General features: G+C 46.3%; 1 protein-coding gene and 1 long non-coding RNA gene across 2 annotated transcripts in view; one reads left to right on the top strand and one right to left on the bottom strand.

Annotated features, from left to right (window-relative positions):
• The window catches only part of GLOD5 (glyoxalase domain containing 5), a 27,736-nt gene extending 4,787 nt beyond the window's left edge, over positions 1-22,949 (bottom strand). Inside the window, 3 exon segments of the mRNA XM_082446713.1 lie at positions 1,384-1,521; positions 5,689-10,376; positions 22,827-22,949. Coding sequence (XP_082302839.1) covers positions 1,384-1,521; positions 5,689-5,751 — 201 coding nt within the window. The 5' untranslated portion in view covers positions 5,752-10,376; positions 22,827-22,949.
• LOC309652646 lies at positions 22,941-27,883 on the top strand. The gene is made up of 2 exons (XR_014258845.1): positions 22,941-23,070; positions 27,586-27,883. It is a non-coding gene; the product is annotated as an uncharacterized lncRNA (long non-coding RNA).

Genomic DNA, 27,883 nt, shown 5'->3' with positions numbered 1-27,883 from the left:
GCTTTCTGGATCTTCCTCTTGGGATCCACAGTGTCCTGACTTTGATGTCTTTCTTATTCCTGGATTAATCACTCATTTTGATATAGCATATTCTCAAGTAATTTTCAAAGCAAGTAGGCAAAGTTTCTGCGTCTTTTTATGTCTAAGAATGTTTCCTTCTACACTCACCTTGATTAATAGTTTGGTCACAGAATTCTAGGTTGAAATGTTTTCCCTCAGAATCTTGAAGTTGTTCTTCAGTTGTCTTCTGGTCTCTGACTCTTGGGAAATCTGAAATCTGCCTATTTCCTTTTCCTTTGTAGTTGAACTACTTTTCTTTTTAACCTCTCTGAAAGCTTCTAGGAGATTTGTTTTTATTTTGATGTTCTGTAATTTCATAGGAACATATCTAGGTGTCAGTGTGCCGGATACTCAGTTAACCCTTTCCATATAAAGACTGGAAAGTTCTCTTACATTATTCTATGGTAATTTCTTCCCTTCCTTTTTCTCCATTCTCTCTCTGGAAGTCCTACTATTCAGAGTTTGGAATCTCCTCCATTGATCCTTTAAATTTTTCTCACAGATCTTGTGTGTGTGTGTGTGTGTGTGTGTGTGTGTGTGTGTGTTTTGGTTTAAAAAAATAAATTTATTTATTTATTTTTGGCTGTGTTGGGTCTTCGTTTCTGTGCGAGGGCTTTCTCTAGTTGCGGCGAGTGGGGGCCACTCTTCATTGCTGTGCGCGGGCCTCTCACTATCGCGGCCTCTCTTGTTGCGGGGCACAGGCTCCAGACACGCAGGCTCAGTAGTTGTGGCTCACGGGCCCGGTTGCTCCGCAGCACGTGGGATCTTCCCGGGCCACGGCTCGAACCCGTGTCCCCTGCATTGGCAGGCAGATTCTCAACCACTGCGCCACCAGGGAAGCCCTAAGTTACTTTTTTTTTTTTTTTTTTTTTTTTTTTTTTTTTTAAAATTAGTATGCATGCTTTTTTTTTTTTTTTTTTTTTTTTTTTTTTTTTATAGCTACTTTTTTTATTTTTATTTATTTTTGGCTGTGCTGGGTCTTCGGTTCGTGCGAGGGCTTTCTCTAGTTGCGGCAAGTGGGGGCCACTCTTCATCGCGGTGCGGGGACCGCTCTTCATCGCGGTGCGCGGGCCTTTCACTATCGAGGCCCCTCCCGTTGCGGGGCACAGGCTCCAGACGCGCAGGCTCAGTAGTTGTGGCTCACGGGCCCAGCTGCTCCGTGGCATGTGGGATCTTCCCAGACCAGGGCTCGAACCCGTGTCTCCTGCATTAGCAGGCAGATTCTCAACCACTGCGCCACCAGGGAAGCCCCTAAGTTACTTTTTAAAATAGTATAATCAAGTTTTACCCCACCTGCAATTTGGCATTTGGGGAAGTGATTGCCTTGAAAGTCATCACCTCCATGCCCAGGATCTGAGAGTAAAACATAGAGGTGTCTTTGATGCTCTTTACTATCATCACAATGTGGTCAAGTTTATGGATAAGACACAGGGAAGGGGCCTGACTGTTGTCCCTCCATGACTAAAAAAAAGAAAAAAAAAAGAGAAGAGACCACACTACCACTGGTCACACCCGTGTTTCCTGTGTTTCCTTCTCCCCGCCTCCTCTCACCTCCTCTGTGACTATACTTCCTTCTACCCCCGTTTCAAGGGGAAAGTCCTGGGAGGAATCTTCAGTACTTATTGCTCATGTGTGGATTCACAAGAGTCCATGTGTCTGCCACGACCACTCTCCACTGTTTTCTTGTTCTTTTCCTCTTTCCAGAGGGATAGAGGTGAAGATAGGGGAGTGGAGACCAAAACCAAACTCTCCCTTGTTTTCCCTGAGCTGGAATTGATCTCTTTTGTAAGAAATGATAAGACACAGAGGAGGCCCAACCCCATGAGTACAAGCCCTTTATTGGCCAATTTAACCCAATCCCCTCCTTTCTCACTCTACAGTTAAGATAACAGAGCACAGGACAAGAAGGGAGCATCTCAGATGCAATAAATGTTTCTGGGCATGTGTGCCTACAGATCAACCTTGACACCCAGTGGGAGGGCACACCGCCCCACCCCTCATTCCTGCCTTCAGCACACCTCCCACCAGATCTTTCTCTTGATTCGCATTCTTTAGTAATTTGTATATTTACATTTCATCTGCTACAGGATTATAAGATGCCTGTGCACCATAAATTGCAGAGTATAGTGGTTAAAATAAAAGATTCTGGAGCCAGACTGACATTTTACTCTCTGTGCCTTGGTTTCCCCTTCTGGAAAGTGGGCATGATTTTATATGTGTTTTATAGGACTGTTGTGAACAATTTAAAAAAAAGAGTTGGGGGAAATTCCCTGGTGGTCCAGTGGTTAGGATTCAGCGCTTTCACTTCCAGGGACCCAGGTTCGATCCCTGGTCGGGGAACTAAGATCCCACAGGCTGGTGGGGGGGGTTGTGAGGGGGGTGACCAAAAAAAAGGAGGGGGCTTAGGACAATGCCTGACATAGCAAGTGCTGTAAGGGTTAACAATGATGATGATGATGATGATGTCGTGGTCATCTTGTTAAAATTCCAGACTCTCTACCACGACCCCCAATCTCTATGGCCTCATCCATTGCTCTTGAACTCCAAGCCACATTGTCCTTTTGCCTGTTCCTCATAAGGGCCATCCTTGTACCTTTAGCCCTCAGGCCCCTTTTTTTAAATTAATTTTTATTGGAGTATAGTTGCTTTACAATGTTGTATTAGTTTCTGCTGTACAGCAAAGTCAATCAGCTATATATACACATATATCCCTTCCTTTTTGGATTTCCTTCCCATTTAGGTCACCACAGAGCACTGAATAGAGTTCGCTGTGCTATACAGTAGGTTCTCATTAGTTATCTATTTTATACATAGTAGTGTATATATGTCAATCCCAATCTCCCAGTTCATTCCACCCTCCCTTTCCCCCTTGGTATCCATACGTTTGTTCTCTACATCTGTGTCTCTATTTCTGCTTTGCAAGTAAGTTCAGCTGTACCATTTTTCTAGATTCCACATATAAACGATATTATATGATATTTGTTTTTCTCTTTGTGACTTACTTCACTCTGTATGACAGTCTCTAGGTCCATCCATGTCTCTGCAAATGGCACAATTTTGTTCCATTTTATGGCTGAGTAATATTCCATTGTATACATGTACCACACTTCTTTATCCATTCATCTGTTGATGGACACTTAGGTTGCTTCCATGTCCTGGCTATTGTAAATAGTGCTGCAGTGAACATTGGGGTGCATGTATCTTTTTGAATTATGGTTTTCTCCAGGAATATGTCCAAGAGTGGGATTGCTAGGTCATATGGTAGCTCTATTTTTAGTTTTTTAAGGAACCTCCATACTGTTCTCCATAGTAGCTGTACCAATTTACATTCCCACCAACAGTGTAGGAGGGTTCCCTTTTCTCCACATCCTCTCCATCATTTATTGTTTGTGGATTTTTTGATGATGGCCATTCTGACCAGTGTGAGCCTCAAAGCCTTTTTCACATGCTAATATCTGTCTCCCTGATTAGAATATCAGCTTCGTAAGAGTAGAGATTTCTGTTTTGTTCCCCACTGAATCCCAAACAACTAGCAGATGTTCAATAATATTTGTTCAGTTAATGAATATCTACTACAATAATTAGGCCCAGTGCCTGGCACAAATCTGACTTCTATTCTATTCTATTCCATTCCACCATGCTATACCATTCCACCCTATGCTATTTTATCCTGTTCTATTCTACTGTGTTCAATTCCATTTCAAACCATTACATTTTAAACAATTGATTTCACTTGAGCCCCAGCTTTAAAAAAGTACTGTGCTTTTCTATTTTCATGAGTGAAGGAGGCATTAGCAAAATTCCTGAGTTCTGCTGTCCTCATGGATATAGAGGATCCATATGAACACAGAAGCAGTAGAATGAGTAAATGACTGATGTTTGGGCTTCATTGAAAATAAAGTCATATGTTTAAAAAAGTCTTATTAACCTTTTAATGTCTGTAGGATTCGTAATAGCACTCCCTTTTCAGTCCTGATATTGGTATTCTATATTTTTTCTCTTAATTTATTAAGAGGAAAAAACAGAAATTACTAATAGGTTATTAATCTGTTCAAAGAACCAATTTTTGACTTTATTGATTTTCTCTGTTGTATGTTTGTTTTCCAATTTACCAGTTTCTGCTCTTATCTTTATAATTTCCTTCCTTCCACTTTCTCAGGTTCAATTTGCTGTTACTTTTCCAGATTCCTGATATGAAATCTTAGGTACTTGATTTTCAACTTTTCTGATCTATACGCATTTAGAGCTACAGATTTCCCCTAAGCACTGCTTTAGCCACATCCCCCAACTTTGATCAGTTTTTGGAAATCAGCTCAACCTACTCCTCCCATTATTCAATGCCCTGCTAGCTCACATTCACTCCCCGGATTCTGCTTTGCAGATGCAGAGCTCCATCCTTGCAAATTCAAGGATAAGCAAAGCTGGCTCTCTTAAGGAACTGGAAGAAGGCCCATGTGGCTTAGAATCCAAGAGTGAGGCAGGAGGAGGAGGGGAAGGCAGGGCCAGATCATGCAGGGTTTTCAAGGTGAGGTTCTGGAGGCTGGTTTTGAAAAAGATGACTGAAGAAAAATGCACAACCTAAAAGTTGCGAGTTATGCTTTATCTCAGGACCTTATTGAGGACTGAGGACTGTAGCCCAGAAGACAGCCTCGCAGATAGCTCTCAGGAACTGCCCCAAAGAGGTAAGGGAGGAGCCTGGATATATAAGAGTTTTTGCTGAAAAAAAACCCCAAAACAACCATGTAGTCAAACATCAAAAGATTACTGCTAATCACAAAAAGCAGACATTCCAAGTTAATGATTTTAGTGCTTTATGTATGAGAAGATGCAAGAGTCTGGGCTCATTGAAATCATTTCTCAGATATGCATGTTAACTCTCTAGGGCCAGTATCCAGTTTTTCTCTGTCCTAAATTCCCCCAGGGCGCACCGCTGGGGGTACCGTGGCTGATGGCTTGAGGGCAGGCAACATTCATTGTTTACTGGAATGGCAGGCAGCATTCCCTTTCCACAAGCAAGACATAGTAATCACTTAAGCTTACGGTGTGCCAAACCTTGTTCTAAGCACTACACAAAATATAATCTATTTTATTTCTCACAACAACCGTATATGTATATACGTGTATTATATATGTAAATATATATAAACTAGAGTATCCAAAATATGATTCTCTCCCTCCTGCCTCCTCCACAGGGAAGGCTTCTATCTTTCAACAAAGTCCTCTTCAAGGTCTCCTTCAGGGAGCCAGGGACCCCTGGAATTCTTCTAGCAAGCCTCAAGGTCAGCGCTGTTTCCTGGCCCCTCCCCGCCTCACCCCACCCCATCCAGATGGCCCTGGCTGAACTGGCTCCCCGGAACCGCCCCGAGGGAGCCGGGAGCCGAGTGCAGCAGCAGCCCACTCCTGGCGGACGTGCTGACGGCAGACTGTGTGTTAGAGCAGGGGCTTTCCGTGTCCCTCTGCTGCCCTCTGCTTGTCTTTGAAAGAGGAAGGAAGAGAGGACGGGAAAATGGATGAAAGCACACCGGGATAGCCCGCGTGAAAGGGAAGCAGGTTACCAGGTCCGGCTGGGAATACCCAGCCTCAGTGCCAATACCCGTGCCCCAGACCCCCATGGGCCACCCTGTTCACCTGCTTCTCCGAAATCCTGCTCCACATCCTGGCTGGCAGCCTGGAGGGCAGATGGTGCGGCATGGTAGGCTTCCTTGCCCCCGGCCTCCAGACAACCCTCTGGCTCAGTGCCTGGAGATCAAGGGGCAGGAATGGGAGGGCCACGGGCTGGGGACTGCTGGTGGTGACCGAGGTAGACGGGGCAAGTATAAGGACTCTGACATAAAACTCAGGGCCTCAAAAGTAAAAGCTTAAGGTGTGTCTTAGCCAGCTCAGGCCGCCATAATATAGCACTATAGACAGGGTGGCCAAAACAACAGAAATTTATTTTCTTACCATTCTGGAGGCCAGAAGTCCAAGATCAGAGTGCCAGCATGGTTGGGTTCTGGTGACATCTCTCTTCCTGGCTTGCAGATGGCCACCTTCTTGCCATGTCCTCACATGGCATAGAAAAAGAGCAAACTTTCTGGTGTCTTCTTATAAGGGCACTAATGCCATCACCAGGACTTCACCCTCATGACCTCATCTAACCCTAATTACCTCCCAAAGTCCCCTAGTACCGTCACATTGGGGGTTAGGGCTTCAAGGCATGGATTTGGGGGGGGACACAAACATTCAGTCCATAATAAGGGATTACTTTGTAATATAGAAAAACCACCCATCCCAAAGTTTTGGGGGGGACCTTTATGCTAGGGTGTGAGGCCTCTGATCTATTTAGAGTGTGTCTCCAGAATGTGAGATCTTTGATCTGTTTGGGAGTCTGTGTCCAGGGTATGAAGTTAGGAACAGTCCGAGTTAGAGTATAACCACTCTAACTTATAATGGGTCTGTTACCAAGCCAAGATGGCGAAGCTATTAAGTGTTCTCTGTCCCAGGGTGCAATGTTTCTGAATCCTTTTGGGGTGTGAGCCCTGGAGTCCTCCCCGTCCCCACCCCTCTCTCAACCCCACCCTCACCCTTCACTGCTGAGAGGGAACATTCATCAACCCCATTGCTGTTCGCCTTACCTTGAGCTGAGTGCCCTCTCTTTTGAGGATGACCTGTCCAGCCCCTGGGGCATGTGAGTTTCAGATTCTTGTACCTAGACACACCCCAGATACCCACTCAGACAGACACACAAATGCTCTGTGCTATGCATATTGTTTTTTGCATAAGATTTTCCTTTATGAAGAGTTACACAAATAATATGTGAATATAAGTTTGTATAAAAGGTTCCAACAACACATGAAGTATATGGACTACACAGATGATCCCCATTCCACTCTCCAAAAATGACCACTGCTGTCAGTTTCTGGTGTTTCCTTCCAAACACAGGCCCGCACACATGCACACACACACAGACACACACACGAGCATGCAGTGTCACCATAACCATCTCCCACCCACTACTTTTCCTTGTCAACAGCATGTCCTGTGGAAGGCACGCCCACCCCAGAGGCACACACAGGTCCCACTCATTCTGCATCACATCGGGCAGGGGCTCTGTGGTACATTGTAAACCCCCACCATTCATTTCACTCTGCAACAGTCATTGGCTAGAAATGGACATTTACAAGGTTCTCCCAGTTGTTTGCTCCTACCAGCCTTGCCCACACAGTTCTGTGCATGTGTGTACATTTCCGAGTTAGAAGTGGGGTTGCTAGGTCAAAGGGTTCATTCGTTCAATAGACACCTAACGAGCGAGGTCTGTGTACCAAGCACTGTTCTAGGTGCTGGGGAGACATCAGAGGACAAGACAGACAAATGTCCCTGCCCATGTGGAGCTGACATTCTAGTTGGGGAGGAGGGTGTCCAATTTTAGATGTTTCACAAGGTCCTGGAAGGTTTCACTCTCATCAGTGGTGCCTTTACTGGCTTCTTCTCCACTGCTTTCTGTGGGGCAGGGTCTGCAGCAGGAGGCTGGCTGCTTTGGCCTTTGCTCTCTACAAGACCTGCAGGGGCTGAGGCTGGGACTGTCTATTTGGCGATGTGGGTGTGCACGCGTGCGTGTGGCTGGGGAGGGGGATATGGAAACCAAATGGTCCCCTGGAGAGCGTGAGGGGAAATAAGGATAGAAGAGACCACTTTATGGTGTTGGAGGGAGCTAGGGACAGAGGGATCCCGTGAATCAGGCCTGAGCAGCAACCCCCCAGGTCACACCCACAGAGGGTGTGCAGGAATGGCAGCGCTGAGGAATCTAGTACCGTCTCAGAACATACCATTGGGTGGTTGCTGTGTGGACAATCCTAGGGCCACACAGACTGGTCTGTGGACACCCTTGGGGTCACAGAGACAGGGGTGTGGATAATCCTGGAGTCACACAGCGTGGGGTGTGAACACTCCTGGGGCCACATAGACAGGAGTGTGGCGTCCACATGAGGCAGAATACACAGTGGACAATGGGGGTCGGGCTTTCCAGAAGTCACACACATTGGGGCGTGGACACTCCTGGAGTCACACACACTGGACACGGCACACTCTTGGGATCACACAGAGTGGAGTGTAGACGCTTCTGGGGTCAGATTGGTTAGTGTTGTCAACACGGTTACAATCAAACAAACTAGGGTGTGGGTGGTCCTGGGGTCAAACAGATCTGTATGTGGACACTTCTGGGCTCACACACACTAGGGGGTGGATACTCCTGAGTCACGCAGAGTGGTTAGTGGATATTCGTAGGGTCACACATACTGGGGAGTGGACACCCCAGGGCTCAGTTAGCCTGGGTCATGGACACAGATTGTAGAATAGAACCTCTTGGGTCACTCAGACTGGGATGTGTTTTTCTGGGGTCAGACAGCCTGAGGTGTGGGCAGCAGTGAGGTCACATAGAGTGGGTGTGGACAGATGTGGGGCCACAAAGATGGGGGTTTGGACACTCCTGGAGTCACTCAGGCTGGAGTGTAGACAGATGTGAGGTCACTCAGAGGCGTGAACACTCCAAGGGTCACACATGCTGGAGAGTAAACATTCCCAGGGTCACACAGAGGGAGTTTGGGACACTCTGGAAGTTAAACACACTGGGAAGTGGACACTCCTGAAATCACACATGTTGTGGACTGGACACTCCTTGTGTTGCACAGACTGGGGTATGAATATCCATGGTGTTCACAGAGGACGGGACACTCCTGGGGTCATAGTGACTGACGTGGGGACAGTCCTACAGTCACATAGGCTGTGTTGTAGACACCACTATAATCTCAGTGAAAGGGATGTGGACATTCTTGTGGTCAAAGAAATGATGAGTCGGCACCCCTGGGGCTAGAGACTGAGGTGTGGACACTGCTGCGGTCACACAGAGTAGTTGATGGACACTCCTCGGTATAGACTGGGGAGCAGACACTGCTGAGGTGACAGGCTGTGGTGTGGGTGGCTCTGGGGTCACACACATGGGTGTTTGGACTCTCATGGGGGTCACACATATTGGGGAATGGACATTCGTGGAGTTACACACATTGGGGAGTCAACACTCCTGGGGTCACTCATATGGGGGTTTGAACACTCATGATCACTGGGACTGGGTTGTGGATACTGCTAGTGTGACACAGCTTGGGGGGTGGGCACTCCTGGGGTCACACATAATGATATTTGGACACAACCGTGGTCACACAGATTGGCGTTTGGATACCCCTGGGGTCACACACTGGGGTGGGGACACCTCTGGCCTCACACAGAGTAGTGTGCACACTCATGGTGTCACAGAATAGGGAGAAGACTCTCCTGGGGTCCAGACTGGGGAGAGAATGATGCTGAAGGTGTGCATTCGGGGACCACTGATGAAGAAGGGAAAGTTCAAATACCACCTGTTCAAGTAGTTAAACAAGGAGCCCATTAGATTGAGGCGGCTCTGATGCCTTGCAGCCAACATGAGCCAGAGTCAATGCACTTGTATCCAAGAAATCGAAATTTAAGAAAAACCAATCACAAACAGCCAACTGGGTTTTCCCAAATAAACACCCTCTTCAGCTCTAGCCAATCAAATAATCTCGCTTTGCTTCTACATCTGCCCTATAAAAGCCTTGCCTGGAGCTCCTGTCGTGGAGCACTCCTAACCACTTCCAAGCACTGCCCAATTCCAATGTTTGCTCAAATAAACTCCTGAAAATTTAAATGTGCCTCAGTTTATCCTTTAACACACGTAAGCCACACGCATGACAGGCTCTACAATGTGTGCTTCACTTTTAATCACCACGTAAGACCCACAGACTGCCTCTTTTTGTCCACATTGGGGATGCCCGAGGAAGGGAAACATCTATAATCTATTGCTTGGAAGGTCTGTAGTGCCTATGACCTGGGCTTCTCACTTATCTTCAGAGTTTATCTTACTGTTTCTTTCTTTTTTTTTTTTTAATTTCATTGTATAGTCTTACACCTCCACTGAGATTAGGAGAGCAAGGACACTGAAATCTACTGTATTTAGGATTTTTGAATGTACACATATACTTTTTTTTGGGGGGGGGCTGTGTTGGGTCTTCGTTGCTGCGCGCAGGCTTTCTCTAGTTGCAGCGAGCTGGGGCTACTCTTCGTTGCGGTGCATGGGCTTTTCATTGCAGTGGCTTCTCTTGTTGCGGAGCACGGGCTGTAGAGCATGTGGGCTTCAGTAGTTGTGGCACGTGGGCTCAGTAGTTGTGGCTCGTGGGCTCTAGAGTGCAGGCTCAGTAGTTGTGGCACATGGGCTTAGTTGCTCCGCAGTATGTGGGATCTTCCCAGACCAGGGCTCGAACCTGTGTCCCCTGCATTGGAAGGCGGATTCTTAACCACTGTGCCACTAGGGAAGTCCCCTATCTTACTGTTTCTTTATCTGTGAAATGGGGATCACTTATTTCCCACCTCCTTTGCCAAGACATTTTGAGGGTGAAGTGAAGTTCTCAAGTTAAAACTGCTTTGTAGGGACTTCCCTGGCGGTCCAGTGGTTAAGACTTCGCCTTCCAATGCAGGGGGTTGCGGGTTCAATCCCTGGTCAGGGAACTAAGATCCCACATGCCTCATGGCCCAAAACATAAAACAGAAGCAACATTGTAACAAATTCAATAAAGACTTTAAGAATGGTCCACATTAAAAAAAAAAAAAACTACTTTGTAAAATAAAGCACCAGGCCTAAGACTTTTCCTAAAATTCAAAGCAGTGAACTGGCTGGCCCAGTGGCATGGGGCAAGGATCTGGGAGAGTGGACACCAAGTTTGTAATCATGGATCTGACTGTGTGACCTTGAACAAGTCACTTGCTTGCACCAGCCTGAGATTCCTGGGGGTAATACCCATCTGACAGGGTATCACAGTGACAGTTGGCTGTCTCCAAAAGTCATACTTCATCTTCCCTAATGTTGAGCTGTTGCAAAGCAGCTGCCCAGCCAGAAATTACATTTCCCACCCCCACTTGCACCGGGATGGGGTCATATGACCAGTCCTGCTGAATGGAACTTGAGCTAAAATGACGTGTGTCCTTAACGAACAGTGGTGTTTTCTCCATTTGCATTTGTCCATCTTTTGGAGGTCTAGAGCCCCAGCAGAGAGTGAAGCCACAGTGTACCAGGACCCCGGGGTTCTCAGCCACCACATGGAAGTCCACCTATCAACCAGGAACACTCACAGTAGTCTGTGATGTTTATTATTGTGTGAAACCATTGACATTGTGGTGTTGGTTTGTTACTGCAAGAGAATTCCTGAACACATACACAGTGTTGTGTGGATCGAATCCTCTGTGGAAATGGGCTCTGCAAGCTGAGGAGCCCATGGACAGGGGAGGCTTCTTCTGGGAGGGCCTACTGGCTTCTAGGAGCTGCTTGTCCTTCCTTTACAGCAGGCAGAGCTCTGGCCAGGGTGAGGGGCTGGGAGGGCATTTGCACCTCCAAGCTGGACACTGGCTCCATTGCCGGGGGTGGGGGGGCCCTGGACATGGGACCCTGTTCTTCAGAGACCCAGAGGTGAATGAAGTGGTGGTGCTCCGAAGCTTGGTTTGGCTTTAATAATGGGTTTGGGGGTACATCTAGAGTTGGTAGAATTCAGCCACAACTTTCTATAGATGGATTAAAGACAGCTTTGATTTCACTAAATGTCTCCAACAGTGGATTTCTTCTTCTCCTTAGAATGAAGGCACTTTCTGTTGTTGTAACCGAGACCTACCATGCTCCTTCCCCCCAGTGCTGGCCCCAGTGCTTCTTCCGGGACAAAGCCCCCGGGGCTAGTGGGGCAGCAGCCAGGGTTTCCCAAACCATGCCACCTTCAGGGCCATTTGATGTTCCTATGACACAGGCCCACACAGTGTGCTGGGACAGTGCTTGTTTAAAGAGTGTTATTTCTACCCCAAAGAAAATTCCTGCCTGAATTCCCCGGCTGTCCAGTGGTTAGGGCTGTGCACTTTCACTGCCAAGGGCACGGGTTCAGTCCCTGGTTGGGGAACTCAGATCCTGCAAGCAGTGTGGCACGGCCAAAAAAAAAAAAGAAAAAGAAAAGAAAATGCCTGCCTTTCCACCAGATCCAGACATTTAAACCACATAGGCTCTGTAGCTCAGTTTCCTTGTCCATAAAAAGGACATGCTAGAACCTAGCCTGGCCATCTCAAAGGGTAGTTAAGAGATTATGTGAAAAGGGTCTTTCTCAGTAAAGCATTCTTCTCCCTGCAAGTAACAGAAAGCCCTATTAGAGTGCCTTCAAGTGAGAGGGGTTTATTTCCTCCCATTACCAGAAAATTTGAGGTGGGCAGTCCCAGGCTCAATGATATTGTAAGCAGGGTCAAATTTTTCCTTCCCTCTTTCATCTTGACTGTCTTTTAGCATGCTGACTTTTGTCTTCATGCTTATTGCCTTGTGGCCCCAAGATGGCTGCTGCACTTCCAGCCCTTGACATCTGTATCCAGTGCAGGAAAAAGGGATCAGGACAAAGGCTTTCTCTTAATGATGCATTGTCTTTTTATTTGAGATGGACAGCCCTCCCTATAGATTATCCTTCATATCTCATTGGCCAAAACAGCATCAAATGTCCCCCTCCCCCAATTTATAACTCTCCAAAGGAGGCAAAATAACTATGACTGACTTAGATGAATCATAATCTATTCACTTGGTCTGGGGGAGGAACTTATCCTCTTTAAGGACAGGGGGTCTCCATCTACCATCTGAAAAGAGTGGGAACGAGGTAGTAGAGAGGGAGGGAATGGGGTAAGGACAGTAGGGGAGGCAGTGGGAAGCATCTACCATAGAACCACAGAGTGGGAGGCAAGGTGAGTCGAGTTCTAGCCCTAGTTCTGCATTGGAGTTGCTGTGTGGCTTGTTTTGTCCCTTGCCCTCTCTGGACCTTGGTTTCTCTTCTGTACCAGAGGGAGTTGAGGTCAAAAGTTTCAAAGGACACACCATGTGTTGGTGGCCTTGTAGACTTGACCTGGACATGGGGGCTGGGCTGTGGAATTCACTACATGACAGCGAAGGTCCACTGACTCCTTCAGTGGGGAAGGTCCAGAGGCTACTTGGCTCGTGTCTCCTTCCACCTGGCAGGGGCAAGGATCTCTCGTCCTTCTGGGATCAAGGTCATTTTGGTTGTCCTTGAAGAGGTCATTCTGAGTGTGTACAAGGGACTCCTGGGGAAGAGCAGGGGCTCACATCTGGGTCCAGTTTTCAGCTTCCAGCTTCAGTTCTGTTACTGATGTCACACTAAGTGACCTTGAAAGGTCCCTGGCCCTCTCTGTCCCTCAGTGTCCCCATTTGTTCAGTGAGGAGTTTAGACAGGATGGCCGCTGCTGGACTTTACAGCCCTAAAGTCTGCTGGACTTTACTGCTGAGGCTAAGTGGGTTCAAGAAAGACAGAAGAGAAAGATGAGGTCTGCATTCCTGGGACCTTGGGAGGCCCTTGGAGGCAGGGATGGGGGAGTTAGGAACTGCCAGTGATTGCAGCTGAAGCTTTGAAGCTGATGCCCACTCAGTGTCCCTACTCCTGCCTCAGAGTCCTTGGGGGAAGGGCAGATTCTCTGGTGGCCCTTCCAGCCTCCCTCTGTCCACTGTTTCACTGCCACCTGCGAGCAGGGCTCAGTCAAAGCTGTTCTTCTGATCTTGAGGCTTTGTCCCCACAGCTTCCCTCTCAGTAAAACCAGAACTTTTGTGGATGGCCTGCCCCCTCCCTCCCTTCCTTCCTTTCTTCCCTTTTCAGTATTTATTGGGTGCACTGGTGCCGGGTGCTGGGGATACAACAGGGAACTTGGCAGACCCGCTTCTGTTCTCCTGGAGCTCAGAATCTGCTGGATGAGTCTGCAGCTAAGCATTAATATTCCTCATCAGGAGTGTTCTAAAGGGGGGCAACCAACAGAGCCAAAGAGGGTATACTGGTGTCCTAGGGCTGTTGTAACAAGGTACCACAAACATGGTGGCTTAAACATAAAAATGTATTCACTCATAGCTCTGGAGGCCAGAAGTCCTAAGGCAAGGTATGGGCAGGGCTGTGCTCCCTCCAGAGACTCTAGGGGAGAATCTATTTGTTGCTTCTTTTAGCTTTCGGTGGCTGCTGGCATTCCTTGGTTTGTGGCCCCATCACTCCAATCTCTGCCTCCATGGTCACACTGCCACCTCCTCTGTGTGTGCATCTTCTCCTCTTCTGTCTATGTCAAATCTCCCTCAGCCTCCCTCTTATAACGACACTTGTGGTTACATTTAGAGCCCACCAGATAATCAAGATAATCTCCCTGTGTCCAGATCCTTCACTTAATCACATCTGCAAAGTCTTTTTTTTTTTTTCCGTATAAGTGAACATTCACAGGTTCCAGGGATTAGGAGGTGGATAACTTTGTAGGGCCATTAGTTAACCTTCCACAGTTAGGGATGCCAGGAAGGAGTCCTTGGGTAGGTGACATATCAGTCGAAATCTGAAGGATAAGGAGTTAACGGAGCAGAAGACCGGGAGACAGAATGTGCCAGTGGCACGTGTAAAGCTCTTGGAGATGAGAATGAACAATTTTAACGTGGGAAGACCAAGGAGTTGAGGGTAGCAGACTGTACCGTAGAGCAATAGGCAGGTTGCAGAGGCTCAGATTAGCCCAGCCAGGCAGAAGCAAGATAAGGAAATAGGCAGCCTGACAATATCCCAGCGCAGCTCCACAGTCGTGTGTAATGGACAGGCTGAGGGCTGGCTTGTGCCTGAGAGACGCAGCCCCTCACCAGACCGGGAAACTTGGGCCACCAGCCCCCACTCACTCACTCAGGAAGGCAGGTCTCTGGACCGGGGTGCCCCACCAGCACAGGTCAGTGTGGACTGACAGTGGTTAAGAGCCTGGCTTCTAGCGTTGGATGGCCTGGGCTGGGATCGCAGCTCTGCCACCCCCTGGCAGGATGACCTCGGGCAATTTAGCCACTCTGGAGCCCCCTCCTCCCTTTCCTGCACTCGAGGTAGTAGGTACTTTGCAAGTGTTAGTAATTATGGACACCAAGAAGTCCTGTCAGCCTTGGGATATTTCAGGGGAGAGAGGTAAGAGGAATCTGGGGCCTCTAGGTCAGCATTAAGTGAGCCCAAAGCCCACTTGCTCTTTTGTGAACTGATCTAGTCTCTTATTGGTCAAGCTGGTTCAAGTTGGTTTCTGTTACTTGCAGACAAAAACATCTTATCTGATAAAGGTTTTTCATAATCTTTTTTAAAAATTAATTTATTTTATTATTTATTTTTGGCTGCATTGGGTCTTCGTTGTTGTGTGCGGGCTTTCTCTAGTTGCGGCAAGTGAGGGCTACTCTTCTATCTTCCCATTGCAGTGGTTTCTCTTGTTGCGAAGCATGGGCTCTAGGTGCGTGGACTCAGTAGTTGTGGTGCACGGGCTTAGTTGCTCCGTGGCATGTGGGATCTTCCCAGACCAGGGATCGAACCCATGACCCCTGCCTTGGCAGGCGAATTCTTAACCAATGTGCCACCAGGGAAGTCACTTTTTTAAAAAAAAAATTATTTATTTGGCTGCATTCGGTCTTAGTTGTGGTGCGCGGGCTCAGTAGTTTTGGCATGTGGGCTTAGTTGCCCCACCGCATGTGGGATCTTAGTTCCCCGACCAGGGATCGAACCCATGTCCCCTGCATTGGAAGGTGGATTCTTAACCCCTGGACCACGAGAGAAGTCCCTAGGTCTTCTTAAGTTCCTTAAAATAATGATTTATTTCTTTTACCAGACAATCCCCTTGTTTGGGTTCAAACCACAAGTTTTGTCTCGCCTTTTGTGGACAGTAGTTCTGATATCAGTTCCATTTTCGAAGTTTTGCTATCCTGTTTGGGTCTACTCATGCATGTACAGCTCAGGAGCAAGCTTGAGACTTGTGTCAGTTTATGCACAGAATTAGGGGATTCCTTTCTCTAGCTCTCGCTTCTATGGAATTGCCCTCTGCATTCTCCAGTTTTCAGGGGCCTGTTTTCCTGGTCCTCTGGCCAGAATGATGTCATTTCTCTTGGAAATTTAGCTGCCTACACTACTGCCATATGGTTCTGGACTGGGGCTACCACTGGGGGAAAGCCAGGAGAGAAAAAAGAAAAAAAAGTCCCCAGAGATTCCCACCCCCGCTCCTCCCCACACTCTTCAGATTATAGTTGGGTATTGCGGTCCTGGGTATCATGGTTCTAGGTGGAAGATCCTTATACTGTGTGAAGATCATTTTCCAGAATATGTGATCTCTCAGCTCTTTTGGAGTTTCTATCTGAATTAGGATTTATTTCAACTATTTGGGCACCTGTGGCAAAGAATTTGAGAACTCTGAACTATGTGTGTGTGTCTGTCCAGTGGGTGAGGTCTCTGAGAAACTTTGGTTTCTGTGTCCCATGACATGAGTTCCCTAAGTTGTTTGGGGTATATTTCCAGGTGTTAAGTCTCTTTTTCATTTGGGGGTATCAGTCCCAGGGTGTGATGTTATTAAAGTACTGTTTCTAGTGACTGAAGTCTCTAAGCCATCTATGAGCCAGAATCCCAAGGAATGACAGCTCTAAGGTGTTTGTAATTTGTATACTTGGGTGTGAGGTCTTTGAGCTATTTTGGTGTCCAGATCTTAGAATGTAAATTCTCAGAACTCCTTTGGCATCTGTCTTGCATAGTGTGAGTTTCCTGAACCATTTGGGGTATGCTTTTAGGCATGATGTTTCTGTTCCTTTTGGAAAATCTTAATTCCAAGGCTGATACTCTATGCCTTATGGTATGTTGTATCTGAACTCTTTTGGAATGTGTGTCCAGAATATGAGATATCTGAAATTTTATGCATTTTTTCTTAAGAGTTTGAGGTCTTTGAACTACAGTATGTGTAGGACTTTGTCCAATAGCGTGAGGCCACTGATTCATCGGGGTGGGGGACTCTGTCCCAAGACATGAGCTCTCTGAGCTGTTTGAATTACTGCATCCCTGGGTGTGTTCCACAGTGTGCTGTCTTGGAAGTGGTTTCATATCTGTGTCCCAACACATGAGGTCTCTGAGTTTCTCTGGGTTGTGTGTTAATGGTATGATGATTATGAATTATTTTTTAGTCAGGGTCCAAGAAATGAGGTCTTTTAGCTGTTTGGGGATCTGAACTGTCTGAAGGGTATGAGTTGTCTGAGTTCCTTTGGGTCTGTGTACCATGCCATGAAATCCCTGTGTCACTTGGGGTATGTTCCAAAGTGTGAGGTCTCTCACAGTTTTGGTGGTTTCTGTGTAAGGGTGTGATGCCTCTGACTAATAAGTGGTCTGTTAGAATTTGATCAGGTTTGTGTCTCAAGTTGGAGCTTTCTTTGCCAAGTGGTTTCCATGAAGTTTGTGAGCTATTTAGGAGCCTGTTCGAAATCTGTTACCAAGGTAGGAGGTTTCTGAATTGGTTTGTTTGTTTGTTTGTTTGTTGTGGGTTTTTTTTGTGGTCTGTGTCCAAGGTGTGAGATGTCTGAACACTTTGGGTGACTGGTGACTATGTCTAGGCCGCAAGGACTCTCTAGGGGGCATGTACCCCATAGTGTGAAATCTCTGGGAAATTTTGGATCCTGGTCCCAACACATGAGGTCTGTGAACTCATGGGCATCCGTGTTCATGGCCTGAGGTCTCTGAATTGTTCTGTGGCCTGTGTCCAAGGGTGTGAGTTCTCTGAGCTGTTTGGGGTCTGGGTCCCAGGATGTGAACTTTCTAATATTTGGGGATCTATGTCCAGGCTATGAAGTCTCTGTGTTTTTTGGGGTTCTGTGTCACATGATGGGAATTCTGAGCCATTTGGGATGTTTCCAGGCGTGAAGAGTCTGTTCCTATTGACAGTCACTGTCAAGGGTGTGATGTCTCTGACCTCTGTTCTGTTTCCAAGGGATGGGGTCTATTTAGCCATCTGTGTGCCTGTGTGGGATCACTGTCTGTTCATGGATTGGGGTTCCAGAGTGTGAGATCTCTGAGCTGTTTGGGGTTTTGTGTCATGTCCTCTGAGCTGTTTTGGTTAGCTGAATCTCAAGGAGATGAGATCGCTGAGGTACTTTCCATCTATGCCCCAGAGTGAATTGTTTGAGCCCTTGAGGGGTTGTGTATCCTAGGGTAAGAGTTGTCAAACCTTTCTTGGGTATGTGTTCAGGTCTGAAGGTCTCTGAGGTACTAGTATTCTGTGTGACAAGATGTGAGATCTCTGTTCTGGATTTTCTGTGAACTCGCGAGGTCTGTGAGGTTGGGTGGGAGTAGGGGGTGGAGAGAGTGGTCCAGGTCCAAAGCTTAAGGCCTCAGAATTGTTTTCTGCTATGCCCAGAGTGTGAGATCTCTGAGCTCCTTGGGACACTGTGTCTCGGGGTGTGAGTTCACTGCAGTGTTTCTGAGTCATTGTCCCAGCCTATGAAATATCTGAGCTTCTTGGGAATCAGCGTACAAGGACTTGGAATTGTTTTATGTCCTGTGTCCAAGTGTGTGAGGTCTTTGTGGTCTGGGAGTCTAGTACCACAGAATGAGATTGCTGAGGTGTTTGTATTTCTTTTTGTCTCAGTGTAAGTTTTATGAGCTGTTGGGATGTATTTTTCCCCATGCATGTGAGGATTTGGGCTTTGGGGGGATGTGGGTTCAGAGTTTAAGGTTTCTGAACTTTGTGGAAGTCTCTGTCAAGGATATGAGACCTCATAACTCTTATGGATCTAAATCCCATCATGTGAAATCTTTGAGCCATTTGGCAGATGTTTCCACGTGTGAGGTCTTTGATGTTTGTGTGGGTCTCAATTACAAGAATGAGGTCTTGTATTTATTTCTGGTATATTTCCAGAGCCTGGGGTTTCTGAGGTATTTTTGTTGAGTGTGTCATGCCATGGTGTGATGCCTTTAAGGTGTTTCAGGGTCTGTGTCCTGACGTGTGAGGTCTCTGAGCTGTTTGGGGTCTGTGTCCAAGGTGTGAGTCCCCAGAGCTGTTTCAGCCTTTGTGTTCCAGGGTGTGAGGTGTCCAAGGTCTTTGGATTCTGAGCTCGTTTGGGATGTGAGATTTCTTTTCCTTTCAGAGATGTCAGTCTCGGGGCGTGGTTTCTCTGTCCTATTAGGGATTACTTCCTTTTTTTAAAAAAATAATTTATTTTATTAAAGTATAGTTTATTCACAGTGTTAATTTCTGCTGTACAGCAAAGTGATTCAGTTTTATATATATATATATTCTTTTTCATATTCTTTTCAATTATGGTTTATCACAGGATATTGAATATAGTTCCCTGTGCTGTACAGTAGGACCTTGTTGTTTATCCATTCTCTATATAATAGTTTGCATCTGCTAATCCCAAACTCCCAATCCATCCCTCCCCCACCGCGTCCTTGGCAACCACAAGTCTGTTCTCTGTGTCTGTGAGTATGTTTCTGTTTCGTAGATAAGTTTTAGATTCCACATATAAGTGATATCATATGGTATTTGTCTTTCTCTTTCTGACTTACTTCACTTAGTATGATAATCTCTAGGTCCATCTATGTTGCTGCAAATGGCATTATTTCATTCTTTTTTATGGCTGAGTAATATTCCATTGTATATATATATATACCACATATTTTTTTAGCATCTTTATTGAAGTATAATTGCTTTACAATGGTGTGTTAGTTTCTGCTTTATAACAAAGTGAATCAGCTATACATATACATATATCCTCATATCTCCTCCCTCTTGCGTCTCCCTCCACATCTTCTTTATCCATTCACGTGTCAGTGGACATTTAGGTTGTTTCTATGTCTTGGCTATTGTAAATAGTGCTGCTATGAACACAGGGTGCGTGTATCTTTTCGAATTAGAGCTTTATCCAGACATATGCCCAGGAATGGGATTGCTGGATCATATGGCAACTCTACTTTTAGTTTTTGGAGGAACCTCCATACTGTTTTCCATGGTGGCTGCACCAATTTACATTCCCACCAACAGTGTAGGAGAGTAGGGATTACTTTCTTGATTGTGATGTCCCTGCCCTATTTGGGGTCAGTTTCCAAAATTATTTATGGGGATGTGTCACGCGAGGTAGGGCATCTCTATTCTCTCGGCGGGTCTCTTTCCCAGAGTGTGTGAGCTCGGAAATGTTTTAGAGGCCTGTGTCTAGTGTATAAAGTCTATCAGGTTCTGGGCACCTGTGTCTGGAGATCTGTGAGTGGTTTGGGATTCTCGGTCTTCGTGTGCAAGTTGTCCAAGCTCATGTGCATCCTGAGTTCCATGATGTCGCGTTTTTGAGTAATTTGGGTTTTGTTTCCAGGCATGAGGTTTCTGATCTTTTTGGTGGTCTCGGTTGCAGAGAGTGATATGTCTGATCTATTAGGGTCTGTGTCCAGGCAGTGAGGTCACTGAGTTGTATCAATGTCCCTTTTCTCAGGTGTGAGGTGTCTGTGTTTTTTGAGTGTCTGAGTTCTTAAGTATAAAGTCTCATAGGCTATCTGGGGTTTGTTTCTAGGGTCTGAAATCTTTGATCTATTTATTTATCTAACTTGTGTGCCAAGTTGTAAGGTCTCTGAAATGTTTCCAGGTCTGCGTCCAAGGTATGAGGTCTTTACGTTGTTGTGAACTTTGTGTCTCAGGGTTTTGGGGTATCTGAGATGTTTAGGGGCCTTTGTTAGAGGGTATTAAGTCTCTGCACTGTTTTGGAAACTTTCTTCCAGGGTGTGGGGTCTCTGAGTGTTTGGATGTCTGTGTTCCTGAGTATAAAGTCTCATTAGCTGTTTAGAGATCTGTTTCCAGAGTCTCAGGTCGCTGTACTATTTTTGGTTCTGTGTCTTGTCCCAGGGTGTGAGGTTCCTGAGTTGCTTAGGAACTTATGTGCAGGATGTCACCTTTCTGAGATGTTTGGGGTCAATATCACAGGGAGTGGGATCACTGAAGTGATTATGATTTGGGGCACAAAGTTTGTGTCACAGCTCTCTGAGCTGTTTGGGTGTGAGGTCTCAGAACACTTTGCAGGGCCGGTGCTCATCTTATGTCTTTGAGCATTTTTTTCCCACTTGCTTTCCCACTTGCTCGCCCATTAACATTATGTCCTTTAGACAGTCCTTCCTGCAGGTACATGTGTGGCACCCTCATTCTGTTTGTGTCCAGGCCTCTGCATTGTTTTGTGGTGTATGTCAAGAGCGTGAGGTCTTTGTCCAGATTTTAAAACAAATTTATTTATTTATTATTTATTTATTTTTGGCTGTGTTGGGTCTTTACTGCTGCACGTGGCCTTTCTCTAGTTGCAGCGAGTGGGGCTACTCTTTGTTGCGGTGCACAGGCTTCTTATTGCGGTGGCTTCTATTGTTGTGAAGCACGGGCTCTAGGCACGTGGGCTTCAGTAGTTTGGGCACGTGGGCTCAGTAGTTGTGGCTCGGGGACTTAGTTGCTCCGCGGCATGTGGGATCTTCCCAGACCAGGGATCGAACCCGTGTCCCCTGCATTGGCAGATGGATTCTTAAACCACTGCGCCACCAGGGAAGTCCTGTCCAGATTTTTAATGTAAATCTCAGGTGGCAAGGTGTCTGAGTTGTTTTGGGGTCTGTGTCCGTGGTATGAGGTATGTGAACTATTTGGGGTTCGTGTCCCAGTGTGGAGGGTCCCTGAGGTGTTTTGGTGTCCCAGGGAGTGAAGTCTCTGAGATGTTTGTAGGAGTCTGTGACTGGAGGATAAGATCTGTGAACTAACTGGTTATCTATGCCTCATTGTGTGAGTTCTCCAAGCTCTTTTGTGCTCTGTGTCCAATGATGTGACATCCCTGAGCGATTTGAGGTATGTTTCCAGTGTTGGGGTCTTATTCTGTCTCACAGCCAGCCCGTACTCCATGGTATAAGATGAATCACCCTTCCCCGCCAGTTGTGTGCTCCTCCCATTCTTGTGCACACAGACCTGTGCATGTGTATTTCCTTAGAACACATACTTAGAAGTGGAACTGCCGGGTCAAAGGAGTCACTTATTCAACAACCCCCCTTTGAGCACCTACTGTGTACAGGGCACAGTTTTAGGACTCAGGGGAACTAGAAATCCATATACACCCTGCAGGTACTGCCGTTCTAGTGGGAAGGGGGTGCCATTTTTTTATTTTGATAGATACTGGCACACAAATCCACACTTCCATCAGTGGCATCAGGGGAACGAATGCCTTTTCACGGGCCACTGCTCTGCAGCAAGGGGTCGGATCCCTTGGCATGGCTCTCAACAAGATCATCAGATTATGGGGCTGGAACGGTCTATCGAGGGATATGTAAGAGGGAGACGGGGATGGAACATGGGCCGGGGGAGGAAGATATGAAAGAGAGAGTCTAGTTGTTTTGGCGTGAACCGAAGTTTGAATGACCCTTAGGACATTGACATGAAACAGCCCTTCTTAGATCGCACACACGAAGAGCGTGAGGGTTGGGAATGAAGAGTTAAGCATGAGATTTTGCAGCTCCGGGATACACTATTGCGCGATGCGAAGATGGAACAGTCTGCTCTGGGAGGTACCACGGGGGTGGGGGGTCGTGTATTTTGGAAGAAACCACTGTATGTCTGGGGACACGAAAGATCCCACGCGTGGATCGGCCCCTACCCCAGACGGAGAGAATGGCGATGCCCTGACTGGCCTTGGCCCCGGGGGCTGGGGTGGGGGGAACTCCACCCTCGGCATAGAGCCCCCACCTATCTGGAAGCCGCCGTCTGGTCCCGCCTGGGTTGGCTCTACCGATTCTAATCAACAGCGGGGGTGTGGAGTGGGTGGAAGGGCGCGGAGCGGTGATTGGCTCCTGGATGAGTAGGGCGGGATCAAATCCTGCTCTGAGGGTCTGACTGGCCGCCGCTAGATTGCTTACCCAAGCTCTTCCAGGGTACCGAGGTTTTCCGGAATCACGTATAGGCTGCAAGCTGGGTCCTCGGGCTCCGGGCTGCCATTGGCTGCTGGTTCGGCGCAGGCGCTGTGGTTCCCGGGTTGGAGTTCGGGGTTGCTGAGGCAGGGCTTTGGCTACTGGAGACTGTAGGTTCGAATCCTATCTAGGAACTTCAGTTTGCGCACCTGTAAAAGAAGCTGGCATTATTGGCTGGCACAGAATGTGTCGGGTAATCTTTTCTATTCTCTTCTACCTGTTCTGTCTCTTTTTAAAACAATGCTTATTACGTCCCATTATATTGATGAGAGGATCCATTCACCATTCACAACAGCACTGAGAAAAATTCTTCTCCAGGGTTCCTGACATCGTTGTATCAGGCTGCCTCTGTAGGTCTGAGTCCTGCAGCGAAGGTTCAAGGCGACCTCATGATCCTCCTTCAAGCCATCCCCTCCTCCCCGCGGAGAGGATGACTTGGAGGTTTCCTGCCCCCTCTGGACCAGGCCTGACTGGGGGTGTGTGGTGGTGGTGTGTGTGTTGGAGTAGGGTGAGGGGTTGGGCCATAAATGACTAGAGAGCAATGCGTGATTTCATGCTCTAGGATAGAGGGGTGTGTGGCAATTAAAGGAGAATTTTGAAGGGAAGCAAGTCTTAAGTCAAAGGAGTAAACTTTTTAATGATGGGATTTTAAGCATCAGGCAGGGGAGGTGTTTGGCTGAGTGTGAGTAGGAGGAGAGTGGTTCTCAAGTCAGTCAGCTCATAAGGTGGTTATTATATGCTGTGTGCAGTTTGAAGGACTGTGTCCAGAATGTGAAATCTCATTTTTTGGAATCTCAGTTCAGGGTATGACATCTATGAGCAGACTGTGAAATTTCTCTCAGCTGTTTTGGGGGTCTGCGTCACAGGGGTTTAGGTCTTCCAGACGTTTGTGGATCTCTGTGCCAGGGTGTGAAGTCTCTAAGCTCTTTGAGGGTCTTTGTCCTTGGGTATGCCGGGGGTTTTTTTTCCCTTAAAGTTGAATTTCATTTTTGTTTTTTGGTATTTCTCTGACTACTAAAAGGGCTTAATATTGTTTTCTGAGCTTGTGGAACGATGTATTTAAGTTTTATAAATTCCCATTTGTGTTCTTTGATCTTTTTTTCCTTTAAAAATTTATTTTAAAATCATTTTAGACTTAGAGAAAAATTGCAAAAATAGTGCAGAGTTCTTGTATACCCTTTGCTCAGCTTCCCCTAATGTAAAGAACTCACATAACCATAATACAATTTTAAAAGCAGGAAATTAATGATACTATTGTTCATGAGGTGTTGTTCACCTATTTGGTGTGTGTCCAAGGTGTGAAATATCTGAGCTCTTGAGACTCAGAGCTCTCTTGGGGTCTGCGTCCCATGCTATGATATCTCTGAGCATTTGGTGTCTGTTTCTAGATGCTAGGTTTTTCATCTTCTTGGTGGTTTCTGCCCCAGAGAATGTTGTCTTTGACTTGTTAGGTGTCTCTTGAGGGCATGTCTTCTCTGAGCTGTTTAGGCTTCTGTATTCAGGGTGTGAGGTCTTTGAGCACTTTGGGGGTCTATGTCCAAAGCTGTGTGTACTCTCAGTTACTTTTTATTGGTCTTTATCAGAGATTCTGAGGTTAGTAAGTACTTTCGGGTTCTGTATCTAAGGCAGGGTTCCTCAACCTCCGCACTATTGACAGTTTTTGGGGGTTTTTTTGGATATTGCTGAAATTTATTATGTAAGTGAAAACTCAGACCATGAATGTTTGGATTATGGTATTCTAGATGAATTTTCCCCAAATCAAGAATAAGTGGATATGTATAGCACAGGGAACTCTTCTCAGTATTCTGTAATAACCTATATGGGAAAAGAATCGGAAAAAGAATGGATATATGTATATGTATAACTGAATCACTTTGCTGTACACCTGAAACGAACACAACATTGTAAATCAACTGTACTCCAATATAAAATAAAAAATTAAATTAAAAAACGAAATAAAATGTGTGAAAGAATAAGAAAAACGCTCTGTGTTTTAAGCCAGTGTGGATAGATTTCTGTTATTCATAGCAGAATTAAAACAATCGTTAAACTTAAAAAAAAAAAAGACGAATACACTGAAAAAAAAGAATAAGTGGATAAATAATACATTTTTAAATTGAAGTATAATTGACCTACAACACTATGTTAGTTCCAGGTGTACAGCATAACGATTTGATATTTCTATACATTACAAAATGATCACCATGCACTACTGACATTTTGGATTGGAAAATTCTTTACGGAGGGCATTGTAGGATGTTGTATTCATTTGCTAGGGCTGCTGTAAAAAATAGTACCGCAAACTAGGTATCTCAAACAACAGAAATTTATTTTCTCACAGTTCTGAAGGCTGGAAGTCCGAGATCAAGGTGTCAGTCACGTTGGTTCCTTCTGAGGGCTGAGAATCTGTTCCATGCCTTTCTCCTAGCTTCTGGTGGTTTGCTGGCAGTCTGATGTTCCTTGGCTTTTGCTGCATCACCCTGATCTCTGCCTTAATCTTCACATGACGTTCTCCCTGTGTGTGTCTCTGTGCCCAAATTTCCCTTTTTATAAAGACACCAGTCATACTGCATTAGGGGCTCACCCCACTCCGGTATGACCTCGTCTTACATCTGCAATGACCCTATTTCCAAATAAGGTCACATTCTGAGGTCCTAGGGATTAGGACTTCGACATGTGAATTTTGAGGGGACACAATTCAACCCATAACAGATGTTTAGCATGAGAAAGAAAGGAAAGGAGGGAGAGAGGGAGGGAGCAGCCCCCAACATTCAGAAGCTATCCTGGCACTCACAGCTAGGCTATGTTATTCTCTTATTAGACATAAACAATCTCACAGAATACTAACCTCAGACAAGGTTATTCTGAGACCATGCTAAAATGAGACAAAGCAAAGCCACTTTATAATGTTATCTAAGCACAGACAAAAACAAGTTCGCTGTGCCACCCACAAGATACCAAATATTCCCCTCTTTTGGTTAAAATGAGTGACTGCTGCTCCTCTATCAATTTCAGCTTTATCCTTACTCTAGTCTGCCCTCCCCATAGATTTAAAGGTTTACTGAGATACCCAATCAAAGTTTCCCTCACTTTCTGACAGCCTCCAATCTAGAGTGAGCCACCACTTCCTTAGACCCTCCCCCAAACCACTCAACTGAAGCCCAGATTCTGTGATCCATTCTTTCGAACACCGTCTTACCAAGATGTCCCATGGTTCCCCACGTTCTTCTTCACTGCGATGAGTAATAAGCCCAACTTGTTTAACTACAGGTATGTTCCTGGGGGTGGGGGTCTTTGGCTAAAGAGCACTGACAAGCATCACCCCTGATCTCCACTCACTAGATGCCAATAGCACCTCTGCCCTCCCAGCCTTGACAACCAAAACTGTCCCTAGATATTGCTACATATTCCCTGGGGGCTAGGGTGTGACGTGTTTGAGCAGTTAGGGGTCTTTTTCTGAGGTTTGTGTTCTCTGAGAGATGTTTGGATCTGTGTCTCAGAATGGGAAGTCTCTGGTCTGTCTCCGGGTCTCTGCCCCAATGTTTGAAAGCTCTGAGCTTTCTAGGGTGCTGTGTCAGGAATGAGTGACCTCATCATGTACCAAAATCCAGACATGAGGTGTTTGTGGCACCCCCACCATCCCTGGCCATTTCAGAAAGGCAGTGAGAGGTGGGGGTCACGTGATTGGTTGTGAACTCCTTCACATGGATTCATAGCAAGCCCAGCTTCCTTGTCTGGATCATGAAGTATAGGTGGTCGGATTCCTTCAGAACCTGTCTTGCCCTTTGTTCTGGAGGTCACAGGGTCTCCTTTGACACGCTTTGTGGAGATCGTATTATAGGGAGGTATTTGTTGTGTCTCCTGACACCAGCTCCAGAGTGGAGACCCCTGTCTCTCAGGATGGACATTGCTCATATGGATGTTGGGGTCCATCTCCCCTCAGGCCTTGTTCACACCTAGTACTACCAGTTCACACCCAGTACACATGGGTTTTGGAGCCTGGTAGACCCTATTTCAGAGTCTGGAACCCCCAAGTCCTGGTTGGATGGTAGGAGAGTCTAATTTTTTGGATCATCTTTCTAAACCTTAATTTGCTGAGGTTTTACAAGACTTCTCTGAGTCAATAGGACAATGTACAATCCACGCACCTACAATCCCCTGACTTCTGAAAGCAGAATTCAGGGGTCAGGGGAGGGATGCAATCCAGGTAAGTGCCATCTCTGGCCAGGGGCCAGTGTGGGTCTGAGATTGTCTCAGTTGGAATGTAGGAGTAACGTGCACATATCATTTACTAAAAATATATGTTGGGTTCAAGAAAGAGTAGACACTCTCCAGAATTGTGTCTCCATCTCTACGAAATCCACAATTTTACTTCAGCTGTTCTCTTGAGAACAGACATAATAGGCTGTATACCATGAGGCAAGGATACACAGTGAGGAAAAAATGTTCCTTTTGTGAAAACTGTTAAGTCTGGTTATAAGAGAGACAGGTTGGTGCATTTATGCAAGAGGCAGGGTCTGAGGGGGAGGGTGCAGAGGCTCAGTGAGTCAAAGAAGCCTGAAGAGAAATTTTAAAAATAGTTTGCATGAAATGAAAATGATAATAAAACTTACCAATTTGTGGGTGCAGCAAAGCATTGTTTACTTAGAGGGAAGTTTAAAAGGCATTTTGGCTTCTGCCTTGCTCTTTCTTGGATCTCTTGCTCTAGTGGAAGCCAGCCACCATGTTGTGAGGACACTCAAGCAGCCCCTTGGGGAGACACCTGTACCACAGAACTGAGGCACCTCAGCCAAAAGCCAGCACTAACTCACCAGCCATGTGAGTGATCCAAAATGGAAGTGGAGCCTCTGTCCCCACTCCAGCCTTCAGATGACTGCAGCCCAAGAGACCAAAGCCAGAATGATGCAGCTAAGCTGCTCTGAGTTCCTGACTCCCCAAAACTGTGTGAGATAATTAATGTTTACCATTGTTTTAAGCTGCTAAATTTTGGGGTAATTTGTGGTGTT

This window comes from Balaenoptera physalus, assembly GCF_965194825.1.
Source record: "Balaenoptera physalus genome assembly, chromosome: X".
NCBI lineage: Eukaryota > Metazoa > Chordata > Mammalia > Artiodactyla > Balaenopteridae > Balaenoptera > Balaenoptera physalus.
Note: the sequence above shows the minus strand (reverse complement) of the source record. Positions and strands in the feature narration are given on the sequence as shown.